We start from the raw sequence: 13401 nt of genomic DNA, 5'->3' as shown, positions 1-13401 counted from the left end.
CCATATTCGTCTCTGAAGTTACACTTTGAGACTCATATTCGTCTTTTCAGCACATTTCGTCCACCTGGCACCACAGGAAAGCTGATCTGAACTCCTCCGTGACACGCTGGCCAAGTAACAGCTAGCTGACGTGGATTAGTAAACTTTTATGGTGCAATTTGATCCCTAAATCAAAATTAAAAATTTTAATCTTTAAATTTAATCATCATTCTCTTCTCTACAATAATCCCTCTTTTCTCTACATGCATAGATCTTCATATCTCAAATTCACAAGATTTTTCTTTTTATTTATTTTTAGTTGAAGTATCTTATAACAATAACAACAACTAGAGTCATCTTAATAATCATTATGTGAATAAGTTTAACCGCTTTTATCCCTTTTTTCTGTAAGAAAGATTGTGAGATTATAACATAAAAAAAAGTTATGTGATATATATAATTAAAGAAATAAAGCAAAGTTTAGTTTCTAAAATTGTGAACGTTCATAAAAATTTATTGACTTTTAAAAATGATTAAATTGATTCCTAAATTCATAAATTGTGAATCTCAACTCATATCTAATGCTAATATAAAATGTTAAAATGTCAGCATGACATTTGCAAACAAAAAGATGATATGATCAATATTTTAATATGATCAAATTAGTGTTTAAATTAGTTAATTATATTTATTTTGCTTAATTAATTTTTTATTAATTAGAGACTAAAATAATAAATATTAAATTTGGTAAATTTTTGCTATTTTTTTGTTTCTCTAATATTACCCTTAATTAATTTGAAATACCTATTTAATTATAATAAAATCTTAGACACGTCATTTTAATGGAGATGTCATACGATTTGAAATGCCATAATATAACACTTTATATTAATACTATGTAAATAACAGTTAAATTAGGATGATGCGTGGTTATTTTAGAACAGGATTCGAAAGAAAATGTAATGTAGTATATAATAATAACGATGTAACTTTTTAATTCCATAAATACAAGAGATAGATTTTTGTAAAATCATATAAAAATATAAAATTAAATTTTATAAAACATTTTAATTAAACTAGAGTTAAATGAGTGCATAAAATGTTAACAAAGACATAGTGTGTGACTTTTAATTAACAAAATATATGCATGCTTTCAATGAAGTTGTAATTTGTAGTCTCTTTCAGATCCATATGGAGAAGAGAAGAGAAGAAAAAAAGAGAGGGGTTACTACTATAGAGAAGAGAATAATAATTAAATTTGGGTATTAAAATTTTTAATTTTGATTTAGGGACCAAATTGCACCATAAAAGTTTACTAATCCACGTCAGCTAGCCGTTACCTAGCCAGCATGTCACGAAAGAGTCTAGATCAGCTTTTCAGTAGTGCTAGGTGGACGGAATGTGCCGGAAGGACGAATCTGAGTCTCGGAGTGCAACTTCAGGGACGAATATGAGTAACTATTAAGTTTAGGGACTATTATGAGGCTCGAGTGCAACTTTAGGGACCACTTTGAGGCTTATCTCAAAATTAGTATATTAGGTAGCGTTTGTTTTTAGAGACACGACAGAACAGGACACTGAGACAAAAACAATAGGACGGAGACATTAAAAATTATGTTTTGTGTATCGTGTTTGGATACGATGGATAGGACACTATTGTAATGTCCAGTATTATGTTTGGATACACATGGACAAAACTAAAATATTATATAAAATGACTAAAATAGCCATGTGATTCCAAATTTTTTAGTATAAACTAATTTAATAAAGAATGAGAGTACGTAAGAGTACAGACAGTGAAAACTTAAAAAAAATATTTGAAGCAGTCAAAATTTTTAATAAAAAATTATATAATAGTATTTATATTAAAATAAAATTTATAAATATAATTATTTTCTTTTTAAATTTATTATTAATATGTAGGAATACATATGGTTAATATTAACAAAAAAAAATAAATCTCAGTTTGATTAATAAAAAATTTCGTTTAGGTTAATAAGCCAAATTAATTTTAAATACAAAATCAGTTTTAAAAAAAATTCAACTTTACATGAAAAAAATTATTTTTTGCACATAAAAATCTATTTTTATTTAGAAAACTAATTTTTTTATCTAAAATTTTATTTTTCTTTTCAAAAAATTGATTTTTCTTTAAATTATATAAAATCAATTACAACTTATAAATTATTTTTTAGCATTTTTAAATATCAATTTTACCTTTATAATATTTATCTTTCAAAAGTCTCAAGACTAATTATTTTTGTTATTATTTTTTATTACAAATCAAATAATATAATATAAAGTTAAAATAATGTTGAAGTAAGAATGATAAGAAAAAAAAATTATCCAGTCCAATAAAAATTTCTATAAAAAGGTGAGAGTACCCGAGAAAAAAAGAGAAAGAAGGAGAATGTAGAGATAGAAAAAGAGTATGGAAAAAAAAAAGTACTTTCTGAGAACGATGCAAAATTGAAAAAATAAGAAGGGGTAACAGTGGAATAATAAAAAATAGCACCATGGACAAAAAAAAATTTCATAAAAACAGTCCGTGTCCCTCTTCTAAATCCCGTGTCCATCATTGTCCTTCGTAGAAGAGTGGACACAAAAATATAAAAAACTGTCCCGGAGACAATATGTTCAGTGTCCATGTCTCTGCTTCCAAACACTTTTTAAAGATATGCTGTCCATGTCTCTGTGTCCTGTCTTCGAAAACAAACGCTACCTTAGAGATCGTGACCACTTTTATAGTGTAAGTATAATAATTATAAAATTTAAATTAAATAAAAATAATAATGATTCTTTAAAAATAAAAAATATGCTTAATTACAAAATAAAATAATAAAATGCTAGATTTAAAAGTTGAGTAAAGAATGATATTTAAAGTAAAAATTTTGTTTTTCAATAACCTACATGTCCCATTTTCTAGAGAAAATAAAATCTATTTCTCAATCAGTGATGAAGACTAAAGAGCAACTCTACTCATCAACGCAATGACGAACCTCAACTTATTGTTTGATTGATATGATGATATGAAAAACAAAATTCCTTCAAACAAGAAATCTTATTCAGTGATACACACTTCCATACACATATTTAGAATTTTCCTGCGCATATCTCCACAATTGTTAGAACCAGCGGCTCCTTTATAAGGTTCCGCTGCAGAGACCATGGATTTTGGAACACCCTTGAGAGGAGTAATAATCAATGCTTCTAAGAGTAGTGACCCAAACCTGTAATTCCCCCAATCTTTTATCGTATCTTTAAACCCATACACAGTCTGAATCATAGTAAAGTAAAGTGCCAAAATCGCACCAATTGTTGAAATTCCCACACCCCATCCACTAAGGTAGTTATGCACCAACCAAGCCCTCATTCTTGCATATTTGTTACCGCAATATTTGTTTGCTGCATTCACCACTTCGTAAAGGTACGACTCCTTCTTGTCAAGAACCATTTCTTTTGAAATGTTGTTGATCAATTGCGCAACCTCTTTATCGCACCCTAAGGAATGGTGAAGCACACCCTTGTAATGGAGAAGAGCTACATCTTCTGCTGAGTTTATGAGTCCGTTGAAGAAAAACAAGTAGGTCGTTACATCCGGTTTGATTCCTTTGTGACACTTCTCGAATGCAGCGATGTTGCGAAGCACGGTTCCTCTGTGATCATTCATGTATAAAGGAGGGATAGTGAGTTCTCTAGTTAGCAGCCATGGTCTCTTCTTGAAGGTTATATTCAAAAGCCTCCGGTTTGGATTCTTATCCGCTTTGATCTTCACTCCGGCCTCGGATAACTCGGTTGCAGGGCGAATCATGTAACGCTGATCCTCTGCCTCCACTTCTACTTTGAGTTCGCGCCGCTTAACGATGGCATAACGAAGAAGATGAAGAAAGTGATCAACCTCTAACTCGTCAAGCTTCTCGCAAGGCGGAATGGTTTCCGAGCCAGCCTGGAGCAGAGGGTAAAAGAATTCAAGACTGAGATACTTGAGACTTTTTCTTGGTTGCTTTTGTTGTTGGCGCGAAACAGAATTAGTGTTTGTTAAATCGAACAATTCGTTCAAAACAAAGAACGGGATTTGGTTTTCAAGCATTATCAAATCGCGGCGAATGACTGGCAGCATCCACCTGCTGCTTAGATAACTTGTTTGTAGAATTCCATCTTGTTGCGATAAGTCCCTCAAGAGCTGAATGACGAAGGATCCATCAATCAGCATCATCTTAAGGAACTCGTCGCTTTCGAGAGCGATTTCTTCCTTGTAACAACTCCTCACTTTGTCTTCTATCCCCTCCAGGGTCTCAAAAGCCTTGTCTAGTTTGGATGCATTGGCGCCATTCGGATCGAAGAGGCGGCGATAGAGATTCTTCTTGAGAATCTCCATTTTCTGGAGGCGAGGTGCTCCTCTGTGGCATGGACCAATGGAAACAATGCTGGGCGTGTAGGCTTTTGGTTCAACCTGGCGCATGTTCGTTGGGACTCTGTAGATGCAAACTTTGTCACTCTCTTCGGTTCTTAGACGCTTTGTATCATTTTGTAACTCTTCCTTCATAAAATCCCTCCATTTTGAGATTCTTGCAGCAGTGGCATGAAATTTTCTTGTGGAGAATTTCTGAGAAGAAAATCTAGCGAGTTTAGTACACCACATTGTTGTAGATTGAACAACAATTAGCGGTGTTGCTTAATGCAGAGACCATGGGGTTCTTTTTACAGTTGCTGTGGTCAATTTTTTTAATTGAAGTAAACTCTATAGGTACATGAGCTAGGACTATTTAGTACTTTTTAGGTGGTTCTTTTTCTGTTAAAAGACAAATAATAATTAGGATGAGAGGACACAGGTCAGTGCGCTTTAATTTAGTTTAAAGGTAATTGGTGAATGTTTACAAGGTCAATGTTTTATATTAGTCAATTAACAATTTGGAATACTCTAATTGAATATAGTATGCACTTCATTGAAATTATTTTCTTCAGTTCTTCTCATGCTTAGTATTTTTTGTCGATTGAAGAACAATTAGCATGCAGTATTTAGTATTGCTTAATGCAGAGACCACGGGCGATTATACAGTTACTGCGGTCAATTTTTTTAATTCAAGTAAACTCTTAGATCCGTAATATTAAAGAAAATGGGTCTGCTACACATACAAGCAAAAAGGCCTTACAAGTGATACAAGTCCCCAGCCCACAAACCTTCCATACGCGCAGTGAATAACATTGAATGGAGCGTCATTTACACGCGCTCTACTCAAACGGTTGCACTTCGCATAAACCGCTCCTTAATGGCGCACTCTTCCACTTCTCAAAGTCATTCAAAGAAAACACAACCGTTCCATTTTCGAGCAACATTCAAAAGCGAAGATATACAACTCGTCGCTAAGATTCGAAAATTCCATCAACACAACATAGAACTCTCGATCGAGAATCTCCAGAAAAAACGAAGTTATAATACTGAAGGTACATTACGTTACTATTTTAGTCATCCTGTATATTTTTCACATTTCGAAATCGAAGAACTAGGTTTTACTGTTCTTCTACGTTGTTGTACGTTTTACTGTTCTTCTTGTTCTACGTCTCATTTTACAGTTTATAATGTTCTACTTGTTCTAGGTTTTATTGTTATTCTTGGTTCTATGTTACACTGTTCTTCGTAGTTCTTCTAGGTATCACTGTTCTTGTTATTCTAGTTCTATTGGTAACTGATTTTTGGGGGTATATTCCGTAGTTTGGTGGGTGTATATGGAGTAATTTGTTGGGTGTATATGGCATAAATTGTTGGGTGTATATTTTTGAACTGATATATTGTAATAGTCAGCAGTTGCAACTGTTCTTATATTTGCTTGTCCATGGGTGTATATTGCTTGACCTTGTAATGTTGCTTGACCTTGTAAATTAATGCATGTTTGAGTGATATCTGACTGATATCTATGGGTGTATCTGACTCATGTCTATGGGTGTATTTTTCATTTCAGAAAAAATGGCAGCGAGAAACCAAGATGGGAAAAATGTAAGAATAAATATTTGTCTTAGATGAAATCAGTTTTATATAATAGAAATATATCTGACTATAATTTTGCTTTGTTTACAGCAAACCAAAGACCTTAAGTGTGCAACACATATGTTAAATGAGAAATTCAGAAACATGAGTGAGGAGAAGAAAACGATTGTGAGGGATTTGGGATTCGGTGGCTTGATGCACATCCCGCCACTAAGAGTGCATCACCAACTATTAAGGGAGTTGGCTAACAACTTCAAATTAGGGGAGAACAGACTGAAAACCGGATACGATTCTTTTAAAATAAGACAAAAAATAATAGGTGATGCGCTTGGCATCAACGCATCAGGTAATTCGCTAAAAATTATAGGTGTATATTAAATGATGCTTGGGTGTATTTAAATTGATACTTGGGTGTATTTGAACTGATTTTCATACTATGTTTTTTTCCTTTTTGTAGGAGATCTATTTCCTCAGAAAGTCAATTATAAGAAACTTTCTGAGGATGATAAAGAAATTTTTAGAAGATTCCAGGGTAAGACCCTCAAAAGTCTTACAGATGAGATGATGGATATTGGCGTTGGTAACGAACATGATCGCCTAATGTTCAAGAGGATTTTCATCCTCTATATACAAATGGCATTCTTTTTACCAACGACAATAAACAAAATCTCACCCGTGCATCTGACCCCAATTTTTGATATGGACACCATAACAGAGCGAAACTGGGGAGGGCATGTTTTGAGTTTTATCATCAAGGGCATAACTGATTACAAGAAGGAAAAGAAAAAGGCAATTGATGGGTACCTCTTTGCCTTGATGATAATTTACTTTCATCTTTCTAAAAATAAAGACAAGAAAAGGGTAGAAAGACCTCCAAAACCATGGATTGCCAACTGGAGTAAGGAGCAGTTGGTCGAAAGAATGAGGGCGGAAATAGAGGAAAATATGGTAAGTGATCATAATATGTTGGGTATATTTTATTTACATGAATGCTGCTAACTAAAATTTCTAATGTTTCAGGGGATTGTAAAAATGGCGGAAACAAGAGAAAAAATAAAAAAAATAGAGAGAAAAGAAAAAAAACAAGAAATAAAAAAAACAAAAAAAGGAAGGCAAGTTCAACATCGTCTTCGGAGACAGAAACAACTTATAGTGACAGTTCTACCTTTGAGTCTGAGACTCAAGAAGACTCAGAGGATTCACCAAGAAAAGAATCCAGCAAAAAAGGAAAAAAGTAAGTACCATACTTAGGTGTATTTTCTTTATAAAGTTGGGTGTATTTTATTTATTAAGTTGGGTGTATGTTGTTTATCTAGTTGGGTTTATTTTGTTTATTAAGTTGGGTGTATTTTGTTTATTATGTTGGGTGTATCTTGTGCATTTATTTGGGTGTATTTTATATCTTTAGTATGTTTTAAATAGTGATTGTTTGCGTTCCAGAATGGACTCCAAAAAAAGAAAGAAGAGTCAAGAGGATTCTGATTCCGAATCCGAATCAACTGATGAGTAATGTTCTGAAATTATTACTCCTTTCTTTTGGTTTTATTATCAAGATTTTATGTATTAAAAGAGTCTCTTATTAACTTATAGAAGCGAAGAATCATCACCGGTGAAGAAGCAAAAAAAAAAAAAAAGAAAGAAAAAGACACAGAGAACACCAAAAAAGTAAGCACTTCTTTGGATAGTATTTTGTGATAAAATTAATTTTTTATTTCTGATTCATACTTCTTTTTTCCACCCAGAACACAATCCAAAAAGAAAAAGGTTGTTGTTGAGCATTCATCTCCTGAACAAGATCAATCCTATCATGGGTACAGTACTTTGTAAGCTATATTACTGTCTATCATCATGATTATATTTGTTAACATGTTCTTTTATAATATACTAACAGATCTGAAATAGGAAGTGAAGATCTAGATGAATTGTTAATGGAAAACAATGAAAATTCTGCTGCACATGGGTATGTCTTGTTAGGGTGTATATTTCATATTTTAGGGTGTTTTCTTTACTAATAATTGTTTCTTGTTTCGCAGGGAGAAGGAAGCTAACCTGCGATCGACGGAAGGTCACTATGTCTCCTCTGAAACGTAAGAAGCTTTATTTGATAAAATCTTGTTATCATGATTTAACTGTATGATATTTTTTCTGAATAACATGAACTATGTTTAGAATACCGGACGTAAACTTGGGAAGTGATGATCCTTCCTCTCAAGGACACACAGAACAAAGTAGCGTAAACAGACCGGCAGAGAGCATGTAATTTCTCTTTCAAATAACCGTTACTTTTGTTCTTTTATTACCTTCTACTTCTAATTCTGTATATATTTTTTTTAGAAAAAAAAGTCCTTTATTATTTTATTCGAGAAAAAAAAAAGGCAAGAAAAAAAGCAAAAACTGCAAGTATGTAAGTTCTCAAAAAACAAAGCCTGTCTTTCTTTTGAATTGTTCGGGTGTATTTTTGACTTTCTTTGGGTGTATTTAAGGTTGAGTCTGGTTAAAGAGTCAGCAAGTGAGCCGGCTGATTCGAATATGATGGTTGTGAGGGAAGAGACACCGTTTGAAGGTCTTGCAATGTGAGTTTTTCAAGAATATTTCAACCTTATAACCTTTTTATTTTCAAAGCCATTGTTAACCTTTCATTTTTCTTCTTGTTTAGAGTTCCAATTCAAGTTTGTCTACCAGTGTCCCAAACAACCACTGTGCCAGAATTTCAAGAAACACATGAGACAGAATATGAACCAACCCCTCTGCTACAAATTGAAGGACCTACAAAAACGTAAGAAATAGTATTGGGTGTATATTTTATTAGAGTATGGGTGTATATTGGGTTACAGTTTAGGTGTATATTGCCCCTGAATAGTTTTTTTTGTCATGATTAATTTTATGTGCTGTGCAGCACTCCTGAACCCCCCCCAACAACTTGAAGAAAGCACACCCACACTTCCCCCAGCTCTATCTAAAATGTAAGTTCGTTAGAGTAAAATCAATGTATGGGTGTATATTGGGTTACAGTTTAGGTGTATATTGGGTTACAGTTTGGGTGTATATTGCCCCTGAATAGTTTTTTTTATGTCATGATTAATTTTATGTGCCGTGCAGCACTCCTGAATTCCCCTCCCCCAACAACTTGAAGAAAGCACACCCACACTTCCCCCAGCTCCATCTAAAATGTAAGTTCATCAGAATAAAATCAATGTTTTGGTTATCGTCTGTATATTCTTATTGTTATAATATGTTATACATGATCACGCAGTAATCCAGCCCCAGAAGACGCTGCTGCGTCGATGATGATGGCATGGACAGCATCGTACGTTCCTGAAACAGATCCAATGCCATCATTCAGCCTTGGCTTCACTGATTCCAGCCAAGAAGAAACAACAACGCAGGAGGGAGCATCAACGCAAGATGAACACAGTGCAAAAACTCCAGAAACCCCAAAACTGCTGGAACAGTTAGAGGATCTGGTACATAAAATTGCAAGTGGTGGGGTGACAAAAAAAGAAAAAAGTTCGCCGATTCCAAAGGAGAGTGGGGCAGAGAGTTTCGAGAAGTTTGAAACTCCTGTCAGGCCGAATTTAAATACTACTGACATGAAACAGAAATGCTACCACTGGGCTATACGAGTGAAGACCTACGCAAATGGGCTAACTGATGAGTTTGACAACGTCTGCAGACTCCAAGCCCAAGATAGATACACTATGTCAAAATTCCACCTTGCATCACTCGCGCCTAAATCGCATATAGAAGCTGAGGTAATATTACAACAACATTAATGTTTTTATCACCAAAATTAACTACAATCCTGGTTGATGTAAAATTGATTTCGGCATATTTTTCTAGATTGTCACTGCCATATGCTTCATCGTAAACCAACAAAATATTCAAAAGTTTCAAGAAGAAGTATACTGTCTCCCTCCTGATATTGTGGTAAGGGTTGCTTCAACGATTTTTGGGTGTATTTTTTTCATACCTTCGGGTGTATTCTTTTTCTTATATTGGGTGTATTCTGTTTATTTATTTGGGTGTATTTTCTATGTTCAATTGGGTGTCAGTTGTTTATTCGTTTGGGTGTATTTTTTGTATTCAATTGGTTGTTCTCAATTTTTGTAAAACATGGCCCTTGCAAATCATCCAGACGGCGTATTCTTACAGCCTAAAAACAATAAGCCTTTCAGGGTGGAAGACTACCCAATGTTCATATCCTTCTTGGACCTTCAAAAATTAAAATCGCATCGTTATGTGAGTTTTCATTTCTAAAACTACTTATTACCATTTTTTACTTATGTGCCAAATAAACTAAAACAATGTTCAATCTGAACATATTTCAGATATTTGCACCTGTTTGCCATTCATATCATTGGTGGTTATGGATCGCTGATACAAGAAAGAGGAAATTTTATATAGTCGACCCATTACACAACAAATCTCCTTCCGATGCGAGAACTGTGCTGAATACATTTGTTGTAAGTTGGTTCTGTGTTCTATATATATATATATATATAGTTGGGTGTATTTCTATTTAATATAAGGGATAACTATTAACTCCTTTGGGTGTATTCTTTTATTGAAATTATTCATGTATTACTGATCTGTTTTGTGTTTTAAGGGATACGTAATTTCACGAATTAAAGTATATGCTGGGGGGCACCTCTGAAATCAAAGGACATGGACAGGAAAATTGTAGCACCATACCTTAAGATCTCGGGCCAAAAGACAAGGTATAAATCTTTCACTCTGAAAATTAAACTTTCCTATATGTAATTTATAATTTATTTTTCTGTTTTCAGCTATGACTGTGCTATCTACGTATTGAAGTGGCTTGAGATACTTGAGCCCGCAAACATTAAGAGGTGGAAGTATGAGTGTGACAATTGGACCCAGGTAAATATGTTTAAAACTAAATAACTTTGTATTATATTACTCAATTAACATGGTTGATTAAACAAAATATTCTTTTTTACTGTAGGACGAGGTGGACCACTTTAGAGTAGAATATGCTTCTCGGATTCTATTTCATGACATGAATCTAGACAAAGATGAAGCCATTAGGGGGAGTAATGCAATCAGACTGTCCAAGCCATCCTCGTTGTTATTGAGTCCATATTGTTAGATAGATTCTCAGGATGTTGACACTGCTTAATGTAAATGTTATATAGTCTTGTAACAAATGACAGACATGTTGTAAATATTTGACAATTATAATGCATTTTATTGTGAAATTTCTTTCAATAATTAAACTCTGTCTGCTGTATTTAAAATGTATGAATTACATGTACTATAATATGAAGGAAAACAACAAATCAAATATACACCCATAACCTGCCATTTTTTACACCCAAAGAAAGTTGATTATACACCCTGAAATCTATCACCCCTGATACTTTATCCCTAAAACCCTGAACCCTAAACACTTAATACCATCCATATGCAAACTATATTTTATAACATAAAACCCATAAAATGTTGTAAAAAAAAAAACAAACAGTATTTTATAACATAAAAATAAGGTTCTGAAGTATATATATGTATATATATGTAAAATGTGAAATACAAAAAAATTCAGAAATACACCCAAACTAACAGTGCTTTTATACCCATATTCTGTAACTATACACCCAAAGAATTATCCGCTGCTGCTGGTACCCTGAACTGATAATTCATAACACGTGCTTGATATTGGCTGGAATTTGAACGCACCACTGATGCAGCATCAAAGAGGTTCAACTGAATATAAGAAACTCACATATTAGCTAAACTATTAACGAAAAAATTAAACTCAATCACCAGTACTTAAAGAACATCACTTTTACCTCGTTTAAAGCTTTCGTTTTCTTCTTCTTTGTGGCATTTACAATCTGTTTGTCCAACTTTGAACCTAGCCTATTTTTTGGACGTCCTCTTGTTCGAATCCTTGGAGGGCTTTGAAGCTCGTTAACGGATTCCAAGTTGGCATCTTCGTGAGATAAAGAAGATGTGCCCTTCCTTTTGGCTTTCAATGATTCCATCTCAACCATGACGTTATCGTACACACGGTGCAGAATTGCAGTCAGCTCCTCAGATTCAGATGCAAATTCGCAAATATTTTGCGAACGAAAACTAATTGGTCAAACCTCTTGCTTCTTGGCTCCAACAGTGGCTCGTCGTGGCTGCTCTTGATGTGTTTGTGTCGCCTCTTTACCTTCTTGCTCCATCGTTCCAGTATATATCTCGGTGACACTTGGCTTACTTGTTCAAAGCTTAACACGCTTAGTGCGTGACGGCACAATATCCCTCTCGACTCGAATAATAAATATTGGCATTTTACCTCGGCTGCTACTTAGTCGTAAGTAACCACAAACTTGTTGAATATTGAGCTGGAAACTTGTTCTCCAACTTCGTATACTGAATAGCCTAGAGCGGAATTCGTTAATCTAGTGATGCAATTCACCTTTCCTCTGAATTGTGCTTGTACTTCCCTAAACTTTTGATGAGTGTACGCATCTTGAAACTGAGCTTCAATGGAGGATTTGGTTGCACACGGTATGACCGTATGAAAATCTGCAGCATCTGATTCTCTCTCTGCTTGCTCCCTGCTTTCGAGGCAATTATCGTATTGTTTGACGAATTGAATAAGCGAGCTGTTCTGGGTAATAAACTTGTTAAAAAATGAATGCATGCTCTCGCTCCTTTGTGTGCTTCTCATCCCTGCCTAGAAGTGGTGATCCAAATAAATTGGAACCCATATATGACGGTCTTCATAGAGATCTGCAGAATACACCCAAACATACACTATGAATACACCCCAAAAAACATGCAATTTACACCTCTACTGCATATTTTAAACAAACATTACCTGAAAGCCACTTGTTGTCCACAAGACCAAAATTCAGCAGAAAATCATTCCAATTCCTATCAAATGAGTCTTTGCTATGAGAGTTCCAAACAACTTGGCTCATTTCTTGTTCGATTTCTGCATGTCCCTTGTATCCGTTTAATTTGCTTGGAATCTTCTTCATGATGTGCCAAATACACCAATGGTGAATTGTTGTTGGCATACAGGCCTCTAAAGCCCTTTTCATTGATGTGCATTGATCGGTGAGAAACCCTTTTGGAGCATTTCCTCCCATGCAATGAAGCCAACATTCAAATAACCATTTGAATGATTCAATTTCTTCGTTTTTCATCAAAGAGCATCCGAGAAGTGTTGACTGACTGTGGTGATTCACCCTGACAAAAGAACCACAAACCAAATTATACATGAAACAAATTACCATAGTGCAGAATGGAAAATCATTAAATACACCCAATAAATGCTTTGTATACACCCAAAAACACCCAATATACACCTCTGCCACGGATTCATAAAAATACATTAATTTAGCATCATAAACAGGGACAGTTTGTTACCTGTTTGTATTGTAGGTGGTGTCAAATGAAATAACATCTCCGAAATACTC

The 13401-nt window shown here is 34.3% G+C and overlaps 1 protein-coding gene across 1 annotated transcript; it reads right to left on the bottom strand.

Moving 5' to 3' along the window:
* Positions 1–2975: 2975 nt before the first annotated feature.
* On the bottom strand, positions 2976–4698 carry LOC112740331 (UPF0481 protein At3g47200-like). The gene has a single exon (XM_025789090.3). It carries the CDS (start codon positions 4619–4621, stop codon positions 3041–3043), a length of 1581 nt encoding a protein of 526 aa, XP_025644875.1. The 5' UTR covers positions 4622–4698; the 3' UTR covers positions 2976–3040.
* Positions 4699–13401: the final 8703 nt, after the last annotated feature.

Source organism: Arachis hypogaea, chromosome 14 (genome assembly GCF_003086295.3).
Source record: "Arachis hypogaea cultivar Tifrunner chromosome 14, arahy.Tifrunner.gnm2.J5K5, whole genome shotgun sequence".
Taxonomy (NCBI): domain Eukaryota; kingdom Viridiplantae; phylum Streptophyta; class Magnoliopsida; order Fabales; family Fabaceae; genus Arachis; species Arachis hypogaea.
This window is presented reverse-complemented; position numbering and strand designations above follow the sequence as displayed.